This window comes from Saccopteryx bilineata, chromosome 6, assembly GCF_036850765.1.
Source record: "Saccopteryx bilineata isolate mSacBil1 chromosome 6, mSacBil1_pri_phased_curated, whole genome shotgun sequence".
Lineage (NCBI taxonomy): Eukaryota > Metazoa > Chordata > Mammalia > Chiroptera > Emballonuridae > Saccopteryx > Saccopteryx bilineata.
The window spans coordinates 4,105,511-4,123,724 of record NC_089495.1 but is presented as its reverse complement, the minus strand read 5'-3'; the positions used below and the strand labels follow the sequence as shown (position 1 = coordinate 4,123,724).

The window sequence follows — 18,214 nt, the reverse complement described above, 5'->3', positions numbered from 1 at the left end:
CCGCCCACAGGAGCAGGAGCCTCCCTGGGTCTCTATTAGCACCCCCCTCACTAGGACTTGAACTCCAGGTGCTTCATGTTTAAACTTACTCAGCCGGCCCTGGCCGGTTGGCTCAGCGGTAGAGCGTCGGCCTAGCGTGCGGAGGACCCGGGTTCGATTCCCGGCCAGGGCACACAGGAGAAGCGCCCATTTGCTTCTCCACCCCTCCGCCGCGCTTTCCTCTCTGTCTCTCTCTTCCCCTCCCGCAGCCAAGGCTCCATTGGAGCAGAGATGGCCCGGGCGCTGGGCATGGCTCTGTGGCCTCTGCCTCAGGCGCTAGAGTGGCTCTGGTCGCAATATGGCGACGCCCAGGATGGGCAGAGCATCGCCCCCTGGGGGGCAGAGCACCGCCCCTGGTGGGCGTGCCGGGTGGATCCCGGTCGGGCGCATGCGGGAGTCTGTCTGACTGTCTCTCCCTGTTTCCAGCTTCAGAAAAAAAAAAAAAAAAAAAAAAAAAAAAAAAAAAAAAAACAAAATAAACTTACTCAGCCAAAATGTTCACCATCTTTATTAAAAAAATCATGGTTAACAACAAAGGAAACTATTTCTAACCTTCACACTTACCAGCCGGTACGCTGTCGGGAAACATCTTCCCTTCCTGGACAACTTCTTCACTCTACTATAATCTCATTACTTAACAACACTATGTAATCTCATTTTCAGGGTTTATTTTTTATTTCGATGTAAACCTCCCATTGAGCAGAAACTGAACGTGCATGCTCTCAGCCCAAGAAAGAATCCCACGCCCCAAAAAAGTTTAAACCCTCCATGCCTGCCGGGTGCAGGGAGAGAGGGCAGAGAAGAGGGACACCCCGGGCAGCGAGCAAAGTGCGGACACCCCAGGTGCAGTGGGCGGGGCAGTGTGGCCAGGCCACGCTCGAGTCCCACTGGGCATGTGGTCCCTCAGGCCCCTTGTATGGAAGGAAGGGCGGAGAAGCCTGACCCGCACCCCTCCCGGGGGAAGCCTGGTGGCCCATGACAAACAGTAGAACAGGAGCCCTGGAAACCTACACAGCAAGGGGGCCCCGTTTGCGTCACTCCTGCAGAGCTGACAGGATCGGCAGCCTTCACCGCGGTTTCCAGGGGTGTGCACACAAGTGGGTGCCGCTTGAAAGGGTGGAGTTGGGAGGTTTGGGGCCAGGCTACCAAGGGGTCTCATTCACAGTGACCCTCCGAGGAACAGCAATCTGAGTCAGCCAGTGGGTGGGTCTGTCGGCTAACAGATGACAGGAGAGTCATCTTTTCACCACTGTTGTGTTATATTACTGTTTATTTTTCCTCATCATTTTAAATTCACTGAAAACCATCTTTTTCTTGGAAGACCACAAAGGTTTACCCCCCAAAAACCCTGTCACCACAAGTCTCTCTACAGGTACATTCCTCTTGCTTTTCGCCCCAAGGCCCCAGGGCCCCGCAGGCCGTGACCACGCCCTTCTCGTTGACAGGCTTACTGCGACATGGAGACAGCCGGTGGGGGGTGGACCGTCATTCAGCGACGGGAAGATGGCAGTGTTGACTTTCAGAGGACTTGGAAAGAATATAAAGGGGTATGAATATCCATTAAACCATCTGAAAATAATTTTCTCTCTGCAAAGTAACTTTCAAGATCTGAAGAACCTTCAGTACAAAACCCAAAACTAACCAATGACTTACAACAATTTTTTTTTTTAACCAAAGGGTTCTTTTGACATGGTGTCAGCTGCCCAGTGAAAGGCTGGCCTGTCCGTGTCACGTCAGCCATGTGTGAACACAGGCACTGTGAGCACCGGGTTCACTGGGAAGGGCCAGGTTGGCCTTTTTGGTGAGCCAGCCGTTTTGGGGTACCTGACATGTCCGTGCACTTCCCTGTCTGTGCTCATGTTCGCTGGTGGGTCCCCAGATCGTTCTAATTATTCCAACACTGATTTCCTTCTAACGACAGCTGAGTTTCCTCTTTTTTTAAGTGAGACTAGGAGAGATAGTGAGATAGACTCCCGCATGCACCCTGACCGGGAGCCACCCAGCATGCCCTGTCTGGGGCCCAGGCTCGACTTCGTTTCTTAGAACCGACCTTTTACATGTTCACGGTCTTGTCTGGAAGACCCTCCCCCTCCCCCATTTCCACAGGTCAGGCAGGAGCCCCTGCCAAGGGCCCGGCCCCCGCTCCACGCTGGGTCAAGGGACCGCTGATGAACACGCCAGGGGACTGAACTTTACGGCTCGGCTTACAGGGCTTCGGGAACCCCGCGGGCGAGCACTGGCTGGGGAACGAGTTTGTGTCACAAGTGACCAACCACAAGCACTACATGCTCAGGATCCGGCTGACGGACTGGGAGGGCAGCGAGGCGCACGCCCTGTACGAGCACTTCTACCTGTCCGGCGAGGAGCTCAACTACAGGTGAGGGCGCGTTCCACCCCGGGACGCCCCAGCGCGTGAGAAGGCAGGCAGCCAGCCCGCCCCCCAGAGCCCCTGCGCCGCAGACACGGGCTCCCGCGCAGGCGCGTGACAGGGCAGGGGCGCATGACAGGGCGGGGGCGCGTGACAGGGGAGGGGGCGCGGGCCTCTCCGCAGCTCCAGGAAGGCTCCGGGGAGACCGACACTTCAGTGCGTGTTAGACACCGTGGCTGGGCACCGTCTCACCTCCAAGCTAAATATTTTTTCAACTGGCAACAGTTAGGAATCAACGACCAGAGGAATTAAAAAAAAGAAAGAAATACAAAAAATTAAGGATTAGGCTGTTTATACAAGCAGATTATACAAAATGGGTCATTACCCTCGTAGGCTCACATTATAAAAATATTTTAATGTGGGGTGGTTCTTCACAGATATTTCCTTGAGAAATGTAAATTGACTTTTGTGTACGCGCACATTTGTCTGAGGCGCAGTCTGACTGACCTGGCAGGGTAAGACAGATGTCACGCTGAGGGAAATTATTATCCTAATAAAGCATGCCGATGTGATAAGAGAACTATTATGTGACTGACACTTAGAATAACCGCAAATGTTTCAGAATGTCAACCGTACACAGCGGCGGGGCCGCTTTCTATAAAGAAATGTCCCCCAAAGGTTGGAAAACTGAAAACTACACCAATCGAATAGGATTCTTTTTTTCTAAAACTAAAAACTATTTGTGTCTTTAATTTTAAAAACGGGTCACGTCTCGCAAACATTCTGGCAACTCCATAAACACCAAGATTTAATTGTTAAATGTCGGCATTATCTCGGACTTCATTGCTTTGAAAGGGGCTGACACCAGATTAAACAAAGTTCAGGCCCTGGCTGGTTGGCTCAGCGGTAGAGCATCGGCCTGGCATGCGGGGGACCCAGGTTCGATTCCCGGTCAGGGCACATAGGAGAAGCGTCCATTTGCTTCTCCACCCCCCCCCCTTCCTCTCTGTCTCTCTCTTCCCCTCCCGCAGTCAAGACTCCATTGGAGCAAAGATGGCCTGGGCGCTGGGGATGGCCCCTTGGCCTCTGCCCCAGGCGCTAGAGTGGCTCTGGTCTTGGCAGAGCAACGCCCCTGAGGGGCAGAGCATCGCCCCCTGGCGGGCAGAGTGCCGGGTGGATCCCGGTCGGGCGCATGCGGGAGTCTGTCTGACTGTCTCTCCCCATTTCCAGCTTCAGAAAAATACAAAATAAATAAATAAATAAATAAAGTTCAAAAATGTAAGCGGTCTTAATAACCAAATTCAAAGGAAAGCAACTCTAAACCAATGAGCCACGCATTGTTAGTCTAACGGAGGCCAATGAGAAAACAGCCCCTCCTTGACTCCGTTCGATGTTAGGGAAACCGAGTCCCACGAGTGAAGGTGTCAGGAGAGGACAGGAGGTGACGGGGGACCAGCAGGGGCACTCACCCCGGGGCTCCCCATGCTGAACAAGAGGGGCTGGGAGGGGTCCGCGGTGTCAGGAGTCCCAGCCACGGCATGACCTCCGTGCACCTTCGCTCAGGTGTGCGGACGGGGCGGGGCCAGACCCCCTGAAACACGAGGGTAACAGTGAAATGCAGAAGCTCAGCCAGTACTTATGGGGAAGTTTCCTGAGCTACCACCTTACAGAACAACGTGCTGTCTGAGTCACTCACAGGAAAGTACTGTATGGGACTCCATCAGACATGCTCCCCACCCCCTTCCACAACCACTTCCCCTGCGAAGGTGTCCGCCACAGGGCACCACGACGGAGCAGTGACCCTGGCTGCACCCGAACAGGGTGTGACTGCAGGAGTCTCTGCCCGGAACCACTGCCATCTTCTGTGTAAAATCAGGAGAAGCACGGGCCTGTCAGGTGGGCATGGCACTGAACGCACACCTCGTGATAGTGCCCTGCAGACCCTGGCGGGAGTCCGTCCCTGGGGACCCTCTCCTCCCTTCCCACTGCCCCATCATGCAGTCTGGGAGACTGTACTCCTCCCAAGGTCCCAGTCAGCCGGTGTGAGCAGGTGGTACAGGATGCACGTCACTCGAGGGCTGAAAAGGCAACTCTCCTTCCGACTGTGCAGGGTTGTGTCAGGCTCGACGCTCCCACAGGCCACGCACCAACCCAGGGACGTGGCCTTCTGCCCAGCCACACAGACCACGGGGAGCCCTGCTCTCAGCTGTCCTGGGCCAAGCTGCCTGCCTGGCCTCTGAGCAGGCGCACACCCTCCTCCCTGCCCCTCGCCAGCGCATGGGCACTGGTGCGAACCAGACTCCCGCCATCTTCAGAGTGTGGCTGGCACCGAGGGACGCACTTAAGAGGCCTCACACTCCCCTCTCAGTGGCTGGCAGGGGCAGGTGTCCAACAAACGGTAGGCACAAGGCAAAGCCGCCACAAGGACTCATTTTTGACTCAGTTCTGCAGATCTCTACTCCAGATTCAGTGATCATTCAGGCAGCGGGCAGCCCCCGCCCCACCCCACTAAGGAGGACGGTGCTTGAAGCTGCCCAGTCACTGCGGGACTCCCGTTCTATCTGTGCGGTGCCTGCAGGCCTGGAGAGAGGGTCCCCCCTTCCTGTTTATCTCATGGCAGCAGGAACATCGAGTGTGTGGTCCCGGAGCCCCCGCTGATGCTTGTGCAAGTTGTGTGTGTTGAAGGCTTTGTGAAAACATTCCTCTTTGCCTAAGGATTTGATGATAAGCTGGTTCCTGTTTATACCAGAGCGAAAATGCTTTGTCCCGAGTGCACCTTCAGCACACCAACCAGCCCGGGATGCCTTTCGGCAGAAAGGAATTCTTCATAAGAATGTTTCCGCTACGGTCAATCAACAGCCCAAGCCAACTAACGCTCTCTTCTCCCCCCTCCGCCTGCTTGCAGGATTCACCTGAAAGGACTCTCGGGGACGGCCGGCAAAATCAGCAGCATAAGCCAGCCGGGAAGCGACTTCAGCACCAAGGACGCAGACAAGGACAAGTGCATCTGCAAGTGCGCACAGATGCTCACCGGAGGTGGGGCGGCTGCTCTTCCTATTTGTGTTGGCACGGGGGCGCTTCGGGGAGCAGGGGGCTGGCCCTGTGGACTTCCACCTGGGGCGGGTGGCCGGGTGCACATTCCACAGATGGACACGCTGGCCGGCTGGAGCGGGATCTGCTCTTCCCTCTGTCAGCCTGCCGGGCTCTGAGCAGGCTGTGATGCTGAGCGCCGGGCTCTGAGCAGGCTGTGAGGCTGAGCGAGGCTGTCTGTGGTACGCCCTCGCCCGTGCAGGACACACCGGCCTTGGTCCAGAGGGGCGTGGGACATGCAGCAAGCTGAGGTTGAGCCCCCTGGGGACCGGGCGCCAGAGGGTGGCTTGACTTGACTCTGCCTCAAAGTGGCCACCAAGAGCATGAGAGATCCCTTATCATAGAAACGTTTCCAAATGACAACTTACGGTTCAAATAAGGAATTTTCAGTTACTTTTTTTTTTTTTGTATTTTTCTGAAGCGGGTAACGGGGAGAGACAGTCAGACAGACTCCTGCATGCGCCCGACCGGGATCCACCCGGCACGCCCACCAGGGGCAACGCTCTGCCCACCAGGGGGCGATGCTCTGCCCCTCCGGGGCATCGCTCTGCCGCGACCAGAGCCACTCTAGCGCCTGGGGCAGAGGCCAAGGAACCATCCCCAGCGCCCGGGCCATCTTTGCTCCAGTGGAGCCTTGGCTGCGGGAGGGGAAGAGAGAGACAGAGAGGAAGGAGGGGGGGGTGGAGAAGCAAATGGGCGCTTCTCCTATGTGCCCTGGTCGGGAATCGAACCCGGGTCCCCTGCACACCAGGCCGACGCTCTACCGCTGAGCCAACCGGCCAGGGCCTCAGTTACCTTTTTGAAAGGATTTCATTAATATATAGAAAACAGATATAAACACAAAGATACTAATGAACTATTCTGCTTTCTTCGTACACAGCTTAAAATGAAGTGCCCAGTTTAAGTGAAGGGCCGTGTTTTCTGATTCTCCATTTCCCCTTTCATATCAGACCGCTTTTAAAAGCACAGTGGAAATCACGCCTCCGGGTGGCGACTGTTCTCAGTCGCTTAAAAGGGTCAGGTTCCCATTTGAAACCTAAGATTTCAACACTGGGAACCAACGGCTGGACAATGTCTCCCTCCGATTTCTAACAGTTTAAAACAGAGTAACTGGTGCCAGTCACTAGTCACCAAGAGGAGAAAGCAGTCTGACCAACGCCGTCAGGTTAATTCTTAAAACTATGGCGAGACTGAACACAGCACCAGAGCCTGCGGGCCGAGGCCACAGGAGGCAGGAGGGTTAACTAGAGGGACACTCCCCACCCCCATTGTCCTCGCGGGCCCAGGACAGCCGAGCTCCTGTCCACTACACAGGGAAGGAGCTCGTCCACTGGGAGCTGCCGACAGGCACGAGGAAGGGCTTATAAAAGTAATCTGGGCCCTGGCCGGTTGGCTCAGTGGTGGAGCATGGGCCTGGCGTGCAGGAGTCCCGGGTTTGATTCCCGGCCAGGGCACACAGGAGAAGCAGGTGGGTGCTTCTCCTTCCTCTCTGTCCTCTCCTTCCTCTCTGTCTCTCTCTTCCCCTCCTGCAGCCAAAGCTCTATTGGAGCAAAGTTGGCCCGGGCGCTGAGGATGGCTCCATGGCCTCTGCCTCAGGTGCTAGAGTGGCTCTGGTTGCAACAGAGCAGCGCCCCAGATGGGCACAGCATCGCCCCCTGGTGGGCATGCCGGGTGGATCCCGGTCGGGCGCATGCGGGAGTCTGCCTGCCTCCCGCTCACGGCTGTGGCTGCAGCACTGGATGAGGAGGATCGTCCAGACACCCGCCATCACGGAACAGGGGTGTAGCCAACGCCAGGGTGGACAGTCCTCCCTCCCATCAGTCAGCCCAGCACATACCTGCACCTACTTAAAATGCATGGAATGTGACGTGCGGGTCGGCCCGGGGCTTCCAGCTCCCGGTGGGACAGTCAGGGCCACCCACTTCCTCATTCCTCTGTCTTCCTGTCACAGGCTGGTGGTTCGACGCGTGTGGCCCCTCCAACCTGAACGGCATGTACTACCCGCAGAGGCAGAACATGAACAGGTTCAACGGCATCAAGTGGTACTACTGGAAGGGCTCGGGCTACTCACTCAAGGCCACGGCCATGATGATCCGGCCCGCGGACTTCTGAGGGCCGGCACGCACCTGCCGGGGGCCGAGGGGACGGCTGCAGGGGCTCCACCCCAAAGCCTGGAAGACACAGCTGCCCTCCCCGCTGCCACCACAGACAGACAGACAGACACCAGCCCCTGGCAGGACATCCGGGCAAGACGAACTCAAGCTGGCACATAAGACTGACGAGTCACAGGCTCCGTCTGCTGTCACAACCACGACCGTCGTGTGCGGGCAGGCGCATCAGTAAATAACTGGAAAACAGGACCCTTAGGCTGCAGAGCAGAGATCATCTCGGGGCTGCATTCTTCCCAGCACTGTTTATAGATTGTGTAAATACCCATATGTCCTCAGTTCAGCATCCCTGTCTTAACTAAAAGGAAGAAAACATTCCCTGCACCACGCAAGTATATTCTGTATTCAGGGCTCTCCTGAGCCGTGGTGATTAGCAGTTTAATACTGGGAGGGAGAAGGGAAAACCAGTTAATGCATCCTTGCTCCTCCTGCTAGGTGCTTTAGCTTTTCGTTTTGAAAACAGCATACTTACATACGTGTTGCCAGCTTCAGTTTTAAGTTAATGTTCAACTATAGATTTCAAGTTTATACGGTGAAAACTTCCAGAATCTTCCAGGATATATTCTTTTACTTTATATAAAGATTGTGCTATTTTTTTTTGGCTGCCTGTTAAATATGAAGGCATTTTTAGTAATTAAATATAACTTATTAGGTGTGATGACTACATTTAACTTTTATGATGATATTTACAAATTCTGTAATTGGATTCCAAAATAAGAGATTGTGCCTCATGACTCAGAAGGGAAATTCTGATTTTCAATGATAAAAGAAAATTATACATTTGATTTCACGGCAAAGAGACTTGTTTTTTCCTTGCGATTCTAACACAGAGGGGTTCTATCTCTTCCAGTACAATGCGTGCCAGGGATGGAGGCTCCCACTGGCTCGTGGTGGAGAAGACCCTTCCATTTAAAGCATGAAGGAAGCGATACCCCGTGAGCTAGGATCGCCCCTGAAGTTATTTAAAGAAAAAAATAATTTGCATTAGTAAGCTATTTTAAAATTTATCAAAACAGAATACATTTTTAAAAAGTGTTTTGAAGTGCAAAACCGAATCTGATGTTTATAGTCTATTCATTCACCTGTGTACAGTGCATTTTGGGAGCACGGATGTTAGGTTCATGACTACCTGAAGGTCCTGCAGGTTTAATTAACCCTGCAGTCTGCATGGCACCGGGAACACCAGGGTGTTTGTGGAAGGCTCCGGCACCTGGAAGAAACGTCCCACACGCTGCTGTCCAGTCGGTGGCCAGGCAGGTCCCCGTCTGCCTGACACCGCCTGATCCGCCCAGTGCCCCCGACTCCGTCTCTGCTCTCTGCTCAGCTGGCCCCCCCAGCCCCCTGCCCCCCCCGCGCTGCCCTGGAACACCCACACTGTCACACGTCTGAGTCCGTCCACGGACTCCGGACTGCTCAGGGCTCTCCCCGCACCACCGTGGTGCCCTCTCCCAACAAGCATGTAAACTGAGTCAAGAACCGCCTCATCTGATCGCATCTTAGGCTCTTTACATGCTGTAGAGGTGTCAGCTTTGTGTTGAGTTAGGAAACAACATCTGGCGAGAACATATCACCGGTAAGTTTCTATGCGATCTCCTTGACCCCGCAGCAGAGACGGCCGGAGGAAGCCGGCACAGAGAAATGGGCACCAACGCCGTGCGCACACAGGCAGGGCAAGTGGGCTTCAACGGCCCACCGCACTGTGTTGCTCAGGGTTACACACACTCTCATCTGACAGGGAACGGGGGATTTTGTGTTTTTACTCTATGCTTCAGTTCCTTACATGGTATTTCAAATAGTTTTGCTGAGAGGAATTTTTTTCTCTCCTTAAAAAAACATTTATAGAGTTGACAGGAAATCAAAGCAGTAATCTTAAAAATGAAAACAAAACAACCCAACAACCTTGAAAACCACAGTGATTCAGGGCTGGGGTCAACTTCTTGCCACGTAACAATCAGATGCCATACACTCAAGCCAGAAACACAGGAAGGCGGGCTGCAGATCAAACCACCATTTATCTTTCAAATGAACAAACCATCACAAACCAGTCAACATTTCTGAAAATGAAAGCTAGCTTCCAAACAGCCCTGCTTCCAAGTAAACCTGGAGTTATCTAGAATGTGCCTCAATCTTCAACGAAATAAGAACATGGAAAATTTCCATGAACATCTGAAATACTTAAAATCCAGTCAAGTTAAAGCTGAGTTTCCGAAAAACATTAAAACGTCAAGTCCACATCATAATGCTGGCAGGCTACAATTTTTATACCCATCAGTTCTATCTCTGTTAACAGTAACAGCATTATCCTTTAAAGCTGTAAGCAAGATACAATACTACCACCTTCCCAGGAATCCAGTCTTTTTCATTTTGATTTTTCCCAGTTCTGAGGACGTCTGTGATTAAAATCATTTTTCAGAACGCCTCCCTCACAAGTTTTTGCAGAGTGCGCTCACATTCTCGCATTTGCTCTCAACACCTCCCTCACAAAGTTTTTGCAGAGTGTGCTCACATTCTCGCATTTGCTCTCATAAAGAAAAGAGATACAAAGTGTCAAGTTCTGTGAATGGACCTTTTTAGCTGTGAGCAATCCTCTTTGTTCTTGATTTAATAAACACTAGGATCAACAGCTACGCCAATGACAATGTCTTGATAATACTGGATTGTGTCTCCCACCGCAAAGCGTCTGACTTACAGGAGCCGCAGGGAAGCAGTCGAAGAGTTCAAACGGTTCCTCTGAAACCCAGTGACCCAGTTCCAAAGACCACAGTACCTGCAACGAGACAGAAAGCAGGGCATTTCAAATGGGTTTAAAAAACCATTTGCAAGGTTCTTAATGGACAATAAGCCACTCAGAAGATGCAGCAAACACAAATCAAATAAAGTAACCAGCGGTGAGTACACGCCCCACTGGTCCCAAGCAGACATGTCTTGAGCACCATGGTGCTCTCAGAATCTTCCGGCTGCATAAATGTTATATTAATAAACGCTTGCTTAAGAAAAAGTCTCACGATGACTAGAAATCAGGGTTGTTATCCTAGTGAGGCAAAATTACTAAACACGCTGATTCTAAACATCTGAAATATATATTTTTTAATTCCAAGTTTCCAATTTAAGGAGTCATTACGGACAATGCTCAGTAAATATTCCGCAATCTTATTAATTAAAAAAACCCCACACACAAAGTAGAAGACAGATGTACACCTAAATTCAAAAAGCAACCCTTTGTTGTGTAACGTTCTTTCTAACATCAGCTACTGTTTCCAGGAGACATTCTCCACAACACATGTGCAAGGCCTTTCCAGTCTTCTGAAGAGTAAAATATCTCATAAACAAGCTTTCTCCTGTTCCTCCTCCTCCTCATTTGATCCCACACATTTTTTTCCTTTGTTTAGTGAGAAAGAGGAACAAGAAGAGACAGAGATGAGAATCATCAACTCATAGTTGCAGCACCTTAGCTGTTCACTGATTGCTTTTCATACATGCCTTGACCGAGGGACTCCAGACCAGCTGGTGACCCCACACGCAACCTGGTGACATCAGGGTTTCGAACCTGGGACCTCAGGTTCATCAAAGCAATCACATATGGTTACTTCTTTATCTGTCATTTTGCTTCTTACATTCCGTGGACCCAGTCTTTCTGTCTAGAGTTGCTCCATAAAGCTGAGGTGCTTCTGACGAATGACTGGACAGGGGGCCCAGTCTTCCTTTTCGGTGGCGTTTAAGGTTCAGAACCAGCTATGGGCAACCAGTCTGAAACAGTTCCCGTTTTATGTATTAAAGCTAGTGCTTCTCCCGCACGAGACGGCAAACCCTTGTCTCTAAGGAAGAGGGAGTGTGAAGCTAGTGCTTCTCCCACAGGAGACGGCAAAGCCTTGTCTCTAAGGAAGAGGGAGTGTGAAGCTAGTGCTTCTCCCACAGGAGATGGCAAAGCCTTGTCTCTAAGGAAGAGGGAGTGTGAAGCTAGTGCTTCTCCCACAGGAGACGGCAAAGCCTTGTCTCTAAGGAAGAGGGAGTGTGAAGCTAGTGCTTCTCCCATAGGAGACGGCAAACCCTTGTCGCTAAGGAAGAGGGAGTGTGAAGCTAGTGCTTCTCCCACAGGAGACGGCAAAGCCTTGTCTCTTAAGGAAGAGGGAGTGTGAAGCTAGTGCTTCTCCCACAGGAGACAGCAAAGCCTTGTCTCTAAGGAAGAGGGAGTGTGTGGGTGGAGGCAAATCAAGAGCAGGACGGAGGATCCCGACGGGGCTTCTCAGCACGGGCTGGGTCCTACACACACGTTTCTTTATCCCTCATCACCTCCTTCCCTCTGCTCCCTCTCCATCCACCCGCCACCGCGAGCAAGACCCCACGCGAGGTCCTGGAGGCAAACCCAAACCGAGGCGCTCACACTCCCGGGAGGCGCAGAGGCGACCACAAACGGGGCTCTCCAGGACCGAGCTGCGGGTTCCCACGGGAGAAGCCGGCTGAGGCACCAGGCGAGGGAGGGGTCCACGGATGAGCTGACACTGGAAGCTGAGTCTTCAAGGACGAGCAAGAGCTGCCCTGGCAGAGAGAGGGAGGGTGGAGGGGGTACTCCGGCACACAGAGAGAACGCCACCAGCCACGACGGGGGTAAAGTGGGCTCCTTTTCTAGGCTGGAGTAGGGGGTGCTTCGGAAGCAGCAGGGGGAAAGCAGGGTTGGCTGGACCCCTTTGGTAAGTAACAGACGCCTGTGTGCGCTCAGGGGCATTAGCACCGGGCAGGGGACATGCTGGGCGGGCGGCTCAGAGCACAGGCCAGAAGACAGGGCAGAGAGCTGCTCGCGCGGGCGCTGGGCCCACGATGATATAATGGGAACGGAGGAGGAGGGAAAACGTCCATTAGAGTAACAAGCTGCGTTCTCAGGGACCTCGCTCAGTCTTCAGTTAGATCTGTGTGCACACAGGCATTGTGTCAGCCATCTCTTCTGGTTGTCCCTCGGTTTTTACTGCCTAACCAACACTGCAAAAACAAGAGAAGCCTGCTCAGCGGCAGAAGGTGCTAGAAATCTGGTGTCTCTACACTCAAGTCATGTTTCAACCTGGCTCTTTCTGGGTGTTGAAAGCACTTAAATAACTGTGTTGACCTTAACTGTATCAGTCAATGTACGTTACCATGTACAGAGAGACACTAGCTTTGGGTGGTTCCCTGCAGATTCCTATGATTAGCCCAGGAAATAAAATTTCAGACATGAGGCAATGTGACAAAACAGGATAGTTGGAAACACACTGTCCCAGCGAGAGCACAGGGAACCACTTTTAAATGTGTGTGTGGCATCTGAGTTCAGATGTAACTCACATTAAAACGCCAACAGAATTTACACAACCTCTCGGAAAAAATTTATGTTCTCTGGGTCTGTCCCTCTCTAAATGTCATGAAAATAAAACCAAAGGCATTGACAGTAGCATTTTGATAAGCGAGTTAATAAATTTCATTTATCTAGCTACCCTGGGAAAGAAGATTACACAGAGAGAAAAAAAACACAAATTTTTCTGGCAGAAAATTAAATCAGAAACGTATTATGGAAAAAAGTATAAAATTTTTCTTTTAGTATCTTCACTAGCCAAACATATCTTTACTTAAGTTTTCAAAATGGGGAAAATATACTCTGCATCATAACATTAAAGGCTGTAAGAGACCTTAAAAAAAAAAGTAAACCCAACATATTTCCCACGGTACAGGCAATAGAAAAAAATAATTAAGAACCTAAATAAAGTGCCTGGCCTGGGGTGGCTCAGTGGATAGAGCGTCGACCTGGAAGGCTGAGGTCGCCGGTTCAGAACCCTGGGTTTGCTCGGCCAAAGCACATAAGAATCAATGAACAACTAAAGTGAAGCAACTACAGGTTGAGTACTTCCCTCTCCCCCCTTTTCCTCTCTCTCTAAAATCAACAGATAAAATCTTAAAAGAAAATGAGAGAGAAGCAGCTAACTAAAGCAAGGGACGGGTTGAAGGAATGCAGAGATCCAATTCCACGTTTCACAGCCCTGAGAGGGAGGCCGAGGTCCTGCCACGTCCACTCCAGGTGAACCTACTTCTGACGCTGCAAAACAGCGACTCACAAACCGTGAACCTTGCTGAATTCAAGTAGAAGCCTTTCTCTTGTCTTGTTATCAGACTGACAGCAAGTGCTGGGACGACTTCCCAGGATGTAGGCCCGCTATGCGGCCCAGTCCAGACGCTCCCAGCATGCACGGTCTTCCTGTTCAACGTACATGGGGTCTCTCCACTTCCACAGGGCGGCGGGCGGTGACGCCCGGCCCAGCCAGAGAGAAGACGGGGCCGCTGTCAAGCCAAGTCCAGCAGAGCATCCTCCCAGTGAGGTGGATGATGGGTCAGCACAGCAGAACAGCACCACGTCCCCACACTCAACTAAAATGACAGGATTAAAAGGCACGGGAAAAGAGGCCACGGTAGGTAACACATGATGATATTTTGGAAGTTGCAGAGATGTAACTGACTTAGAAGGACAAAGAAAAAGCTCGAATGTGTCTGGAGAAGCAAATCAGTAAAACATGTCATCACCCCCTCAGGTTCCCAGAAAGACAGGGAAATGGGTGGCACAGATACATCCGAAAGTGGGGTGTCGAGCAGGGTAAAAAGGGGGGCTCTCCTACCCCCAGATCTTTCTCCTGTGGAGCAAGACAGAAGTAAAACCGGACAGGCGTCTCTGGGGCACCAGTGAGACGTGCAGAGAACCTCCCTCCAGCACCGCCTCACGCGGGGCACCAGCCACAACCGGGGGCATGACACGGGCGTTCTCCTCCAAGGACAGTGACCAGCTCAGGAAGACGTAGAAATACGAACGCAGACACCCCGTCCACGCCACGTTGTCCATATGCCGCTCGGGCCACCGGCTTCTCAGCGCCTCCTTAGCACGCACCACTTCAGACCATGAGCTGAGCCCCCGGAATGAACAGAGGCCAAAGCAAGCCGCAGGGGCTTCCCGGGACCCCACGGGCGACCGTCTCAGGACCAAGACTGCCCCACAGACCTACAAAGAACCCGTCTTGAGGGGTGAGACAATGGGGTTCATGGGGGTGCTGCCAAGAAAAACCAACGGGTCTGAAGGGTCATCTGAATGTGCAGACAGACTTCAGAGAACTATAAAGCTCTTCAAAATTTTTGTAGTGAATTTATGACAGGTACGTAGAAAGCTAAGCAATCAAAATAACTGCCTCAGGAAAAACAGACAGAAATCACCAGGGAGAAACCAGACTCATCGTGTTACATGGCTCATTGCCTTCCGATTCATAATCAGCCATACGTGCACACATATGTGTGACTGTGTTCGTATGCGTACACAAAACCTTAGACGTCCTAACAATACTGGGCAGATTGGACAGGGGAGGGGTAGGTACTAGGAAAAGCTGCAGTGTCATATTTTAATGTTCCATAGAAGTCTACATATGATGTCTAAAAATGAAAAAAACAGAAAATGGCAGGAAAGCCTTTATTTAGAAACACGTGGGTAAATATGAAAACGCTGTTTTAAGAGTGGGAATCAGGCTAGGAGACAACAGGCAGGCAGTGCCATTTTTTTTTTATTATAAGCCTCATAAATTATACTTGATTTTAAAAACATTTCATTTTGGAAAACGTTTAGACTTACAAAAGAGCTGCCCAGACGGTACAGGGAGTTCTCATTACCCGTCACCTAGATCCCTCTGTTCCGTGGGTCCCCACCTTTGCTGCCGTTTCGAAAGAGCTCGGCCCAGGCAGCACTCTGCTGAGACCCACAGAAACGCCCGCTGCACTCGGGACTGCAGCTGGGTCGCATGTAAGATCAAAATGGGAGAACAGACGGCTTAAAAACATCGTTTCCCAATTCATAAACACAGTACCTCTCCCCTGCATCTTGGTCTTGGTGGATTTCTCTCAGAAGAGTTCCGCAGTTCTCAGCAAACTGGCCCTACAAATATCTTGTAAAATTTAAACTTACATATTTCCATTTCTGGGGGAGGTGATTTTTAAGAAGTTAAAATTCCAGGCCCTGGCCAGTTGGCTCAGTGGTAGAGCATCGGTCTGGTGTGCAGGAGTCCCGGGTTTGATTCCCGGCCAGGGCACACAGGAGAAGCGCCCATCTGCTTCTCCACCCCTCCCCCTCTCCTTCCTCTCTGTCTCTCTCTTCCCCTCCCGCAGCCAAGGCTCCACTGGAGCAAAGTTGGCCCGGGCGCTGAGGATGGCTCTATGGCCTCTGCCTCAGGCGCTAGAATGGCTCTGATTGCGGCAGAGTGACGCCCCCTGGTGGGCGTGCCGGGTGGATCCTGGTCGGGCGCATGCGGGAGTCTGTCTGACTGCCTCCCCATTTCCAGCTTCAGAAAAATACAAAAAAATAAAAAAAAAAGGAAAAAAGAAGTTAAAATTCCAGTTGTCCATCGCTAGTACACAGAACAACTGAATTCTGCCAGCTGACCCTGTGCCCTGTAACACTGCTGAACCCGAACCACCAGTGGTGGGGGCTCTTCCGTAGCCCGCTGATGTGTTCTAGGCAGACCATCATGTTTCCTGTGAATGGAGAGTCTTATTTCTTCCTTTCTCTGTCTGTAGGCGTATACATTTTTTTCCTGCCTTATTGCACAGGCTAGGACTTCCAATGCAGTGCAGAGGAATAGCAAGGCATTCAAGTTGCATGAAAACACATTGAGAGGTAGATTCATTTGGCTTATAAAAACGGGACAGCTTAAACCCACATTGTTCTCGTGTACAAGTTAATGTCTCTGTGGAAAGCACAGGTTTCTTCTGCTTGGTTCTGTTTGGTTTTAGGTTATAAAGCACAGATTGTTCTCGTGTACAAGTTAATGTCTCTGTGGAGAGCACAGGCCTCTTCCGCTTGGTTCTGCTTGGTTTTAGGTTATAAAGCACAGATTGTTCTCGTGTACAAGTTAATGTCTCTGTGGAGAGCACAGGCCTCTCCCGCTTGGTTCTGCTTGGTTTTAGGTTATAAAGCACAGACTGTTCTCGTGTACAAGTTAAAGTCTCTGTGGAGAGCACAGGCCTCTTCCGCTTGGTTCTGCTTGGTTTTGAGTTATAAAGCACAGACTGTTCTCGTGTACAAGTTAATGTCTCTGTGGAGAGCACAGGCCTCTTCCGCTTGGTTCTGCTTGGTTTTGAGTTATAAAGCACAGATTGTTCTCGTGTACAAGTTAATGTCTCTGTGGAAAGCACAGGTCTCTTCTGCTTGGTTCTGTTTGGTTTTAGGTTATAAAGCACAGATTGTTCTCGTGTACAAGTTAATGTCTCTGTGGAGAGCACAGGTCTCTTCTGCTTGGTTCTGCTTGGTTTTGAGTTATAAAGTACAGACTGTTCTCGTGTACAAGTTAATGTCTCTGTGGAAAGCACAGGCCTCTTCCGCTTGGTTCTGCTTGGTTTTGAGTTATAAAGCACAGACTGTTCTCGTGTACAAGTTAATGTCTCTGTGGAGAGCACAGGCCTCTTCCGCTTGGTTCTGCTTGGTTTTAGGTTATAAAGCACAGACTGTTCTCGTGTACAAGTTAATGTCTCTGTGGAGAGCACAGGCCTCTTCCGCTTGGTTCTGCTTGGTTTTGAGTTATAAAGCACAGACTGTTCTCGTGTACAAGTTAATGTCTCTGTGGAGAGCACAGGCCTCTTCCGCTTGGTTCTGCTTGGTTTTGAGTTATAAAGCACAGACTGTTCTCGTGTACAAGTTAATGTCTCTGTGGAGAGCACAGGCCTCTTCCGCTTGGTTCTGCTTGGTTTTGAGTTATAAAGCACAGATTGTTCTCGTGTACAAGTTAATGTCTCTGTGGAGAGCACAGGTCTCTTCTGCTTGGTTCTGTTTGGTTTTAGGTTATAAAGCACAGATTGTTCTCGTGTACAAGTTAATGTCTCTGTGGAGAGCACAGGCCTCTTCCTCTTGGTTCTGCTTGGTTTTGAGTTATAAAGCACAGACTGTTCTCGTGTACAAGTTAATGTCTCTGTGGAGAGCACAGGCCTCTTCCGCTTGGTTCTGCTTGGTTTTAGGTTATAAAGCACAGACTGTTCTCGTGTACAAGTTAATGTCTCTGTGGAGAGCACAGGCCTCTTCCGCTTGGTTCTGCTTGGTTTTAGGTTATAAAGCACAGACTGTTCTCGTGTACAAGTTAATGTCTCTGTGGAGAGCACAGGCCTCTTCCGCTTGGTTCTGCTTGGTTTTGAGTTATAAAGCACAGACTGTTCTCGTGTACAAGTTAATGTCTCTGTGGAGAGCACAGGCCTCTTCCGCTTGGTTCTGCTTGGTTTTGAGTTATAAAGCACAGACTGTTCTCGTGTACAAGTTAATGTCTCTGTGGAGAGCACAGGCCTCTTCCTCTTGGTTCTGCTTGGTTTTAGGTTATAAAGCACAGACTGTTCTCGTGTACAAGTTAATGTCTCTGTGGAGAGCACAGGCCTCTTCCGCTTGGTTCTGCTTGGTTTTAGGTTATAAAGCACAGACTGTTAGGTGGCCCTGCTGGCTGGTGGTCACGGTGCTTTCACAGCTGCCTCAACTTCCTCTTCTCCAAAGAATTAGAAAATTCTGAGTGATTAAAAGCACTAG

At 51.0% G+C, this 18,214-nt stretch overlaps 2 protein-coding genes across 4 annotated transcripts in view; one reads left to right on the top strand and one right to left on the bottom strand.

The window, feature by feature from the left end:
* ANGPT2 (angiopoietin 2) overlaps window positions 1-8,450 on the top strand; it is a 58,244-nt gene extending 49,794 nt beyond the window's left edge. For both annotated transcript variants that reach the window (XM_066234645.1, XM_066234644.1), the window contains exons 6-9: window positions 1,485-1,586; window positions 2,250-2,416; window positions 5,313-5,443; window positions 7,449-8,450. In XM_066234645.1, the coding sequence (XP_066090742.1) occupies window positions 1,485-1,586; window positions 2,250-2,416; window positions 5,313-5,443; window positions 7,449-7,609 (561 nt within the window). In that variant the 3' untranslated portion in view covers window positions 7,610-8,450. The remainder of the gene's footprint in view (window positions 1-1,484; window positions 1,587-2,249; window positions 2,417-5,312; window positions 5,444-7,448) is intronic.
* Window positions 1-18,214, bottom strand: part of MCPH1 (microcephalin 1) — a 209,931-nt gene that overhangs the window by 112,373 nt on the left and 79,344 nt on the right. For both annotated transcript variants that reach the window (XM_066234640.1, XM_066234641.1), the window contains one exon: window positions 10,355-10,432. In XM_066234640.1, coding sequence (XP_066090737.1) covers window positions 10,355-10,432 — 78 coding nt within the window. The remainder of the gene's footprint in view (window positions 1-10,354; window positions 10,433-18,214) is intronic.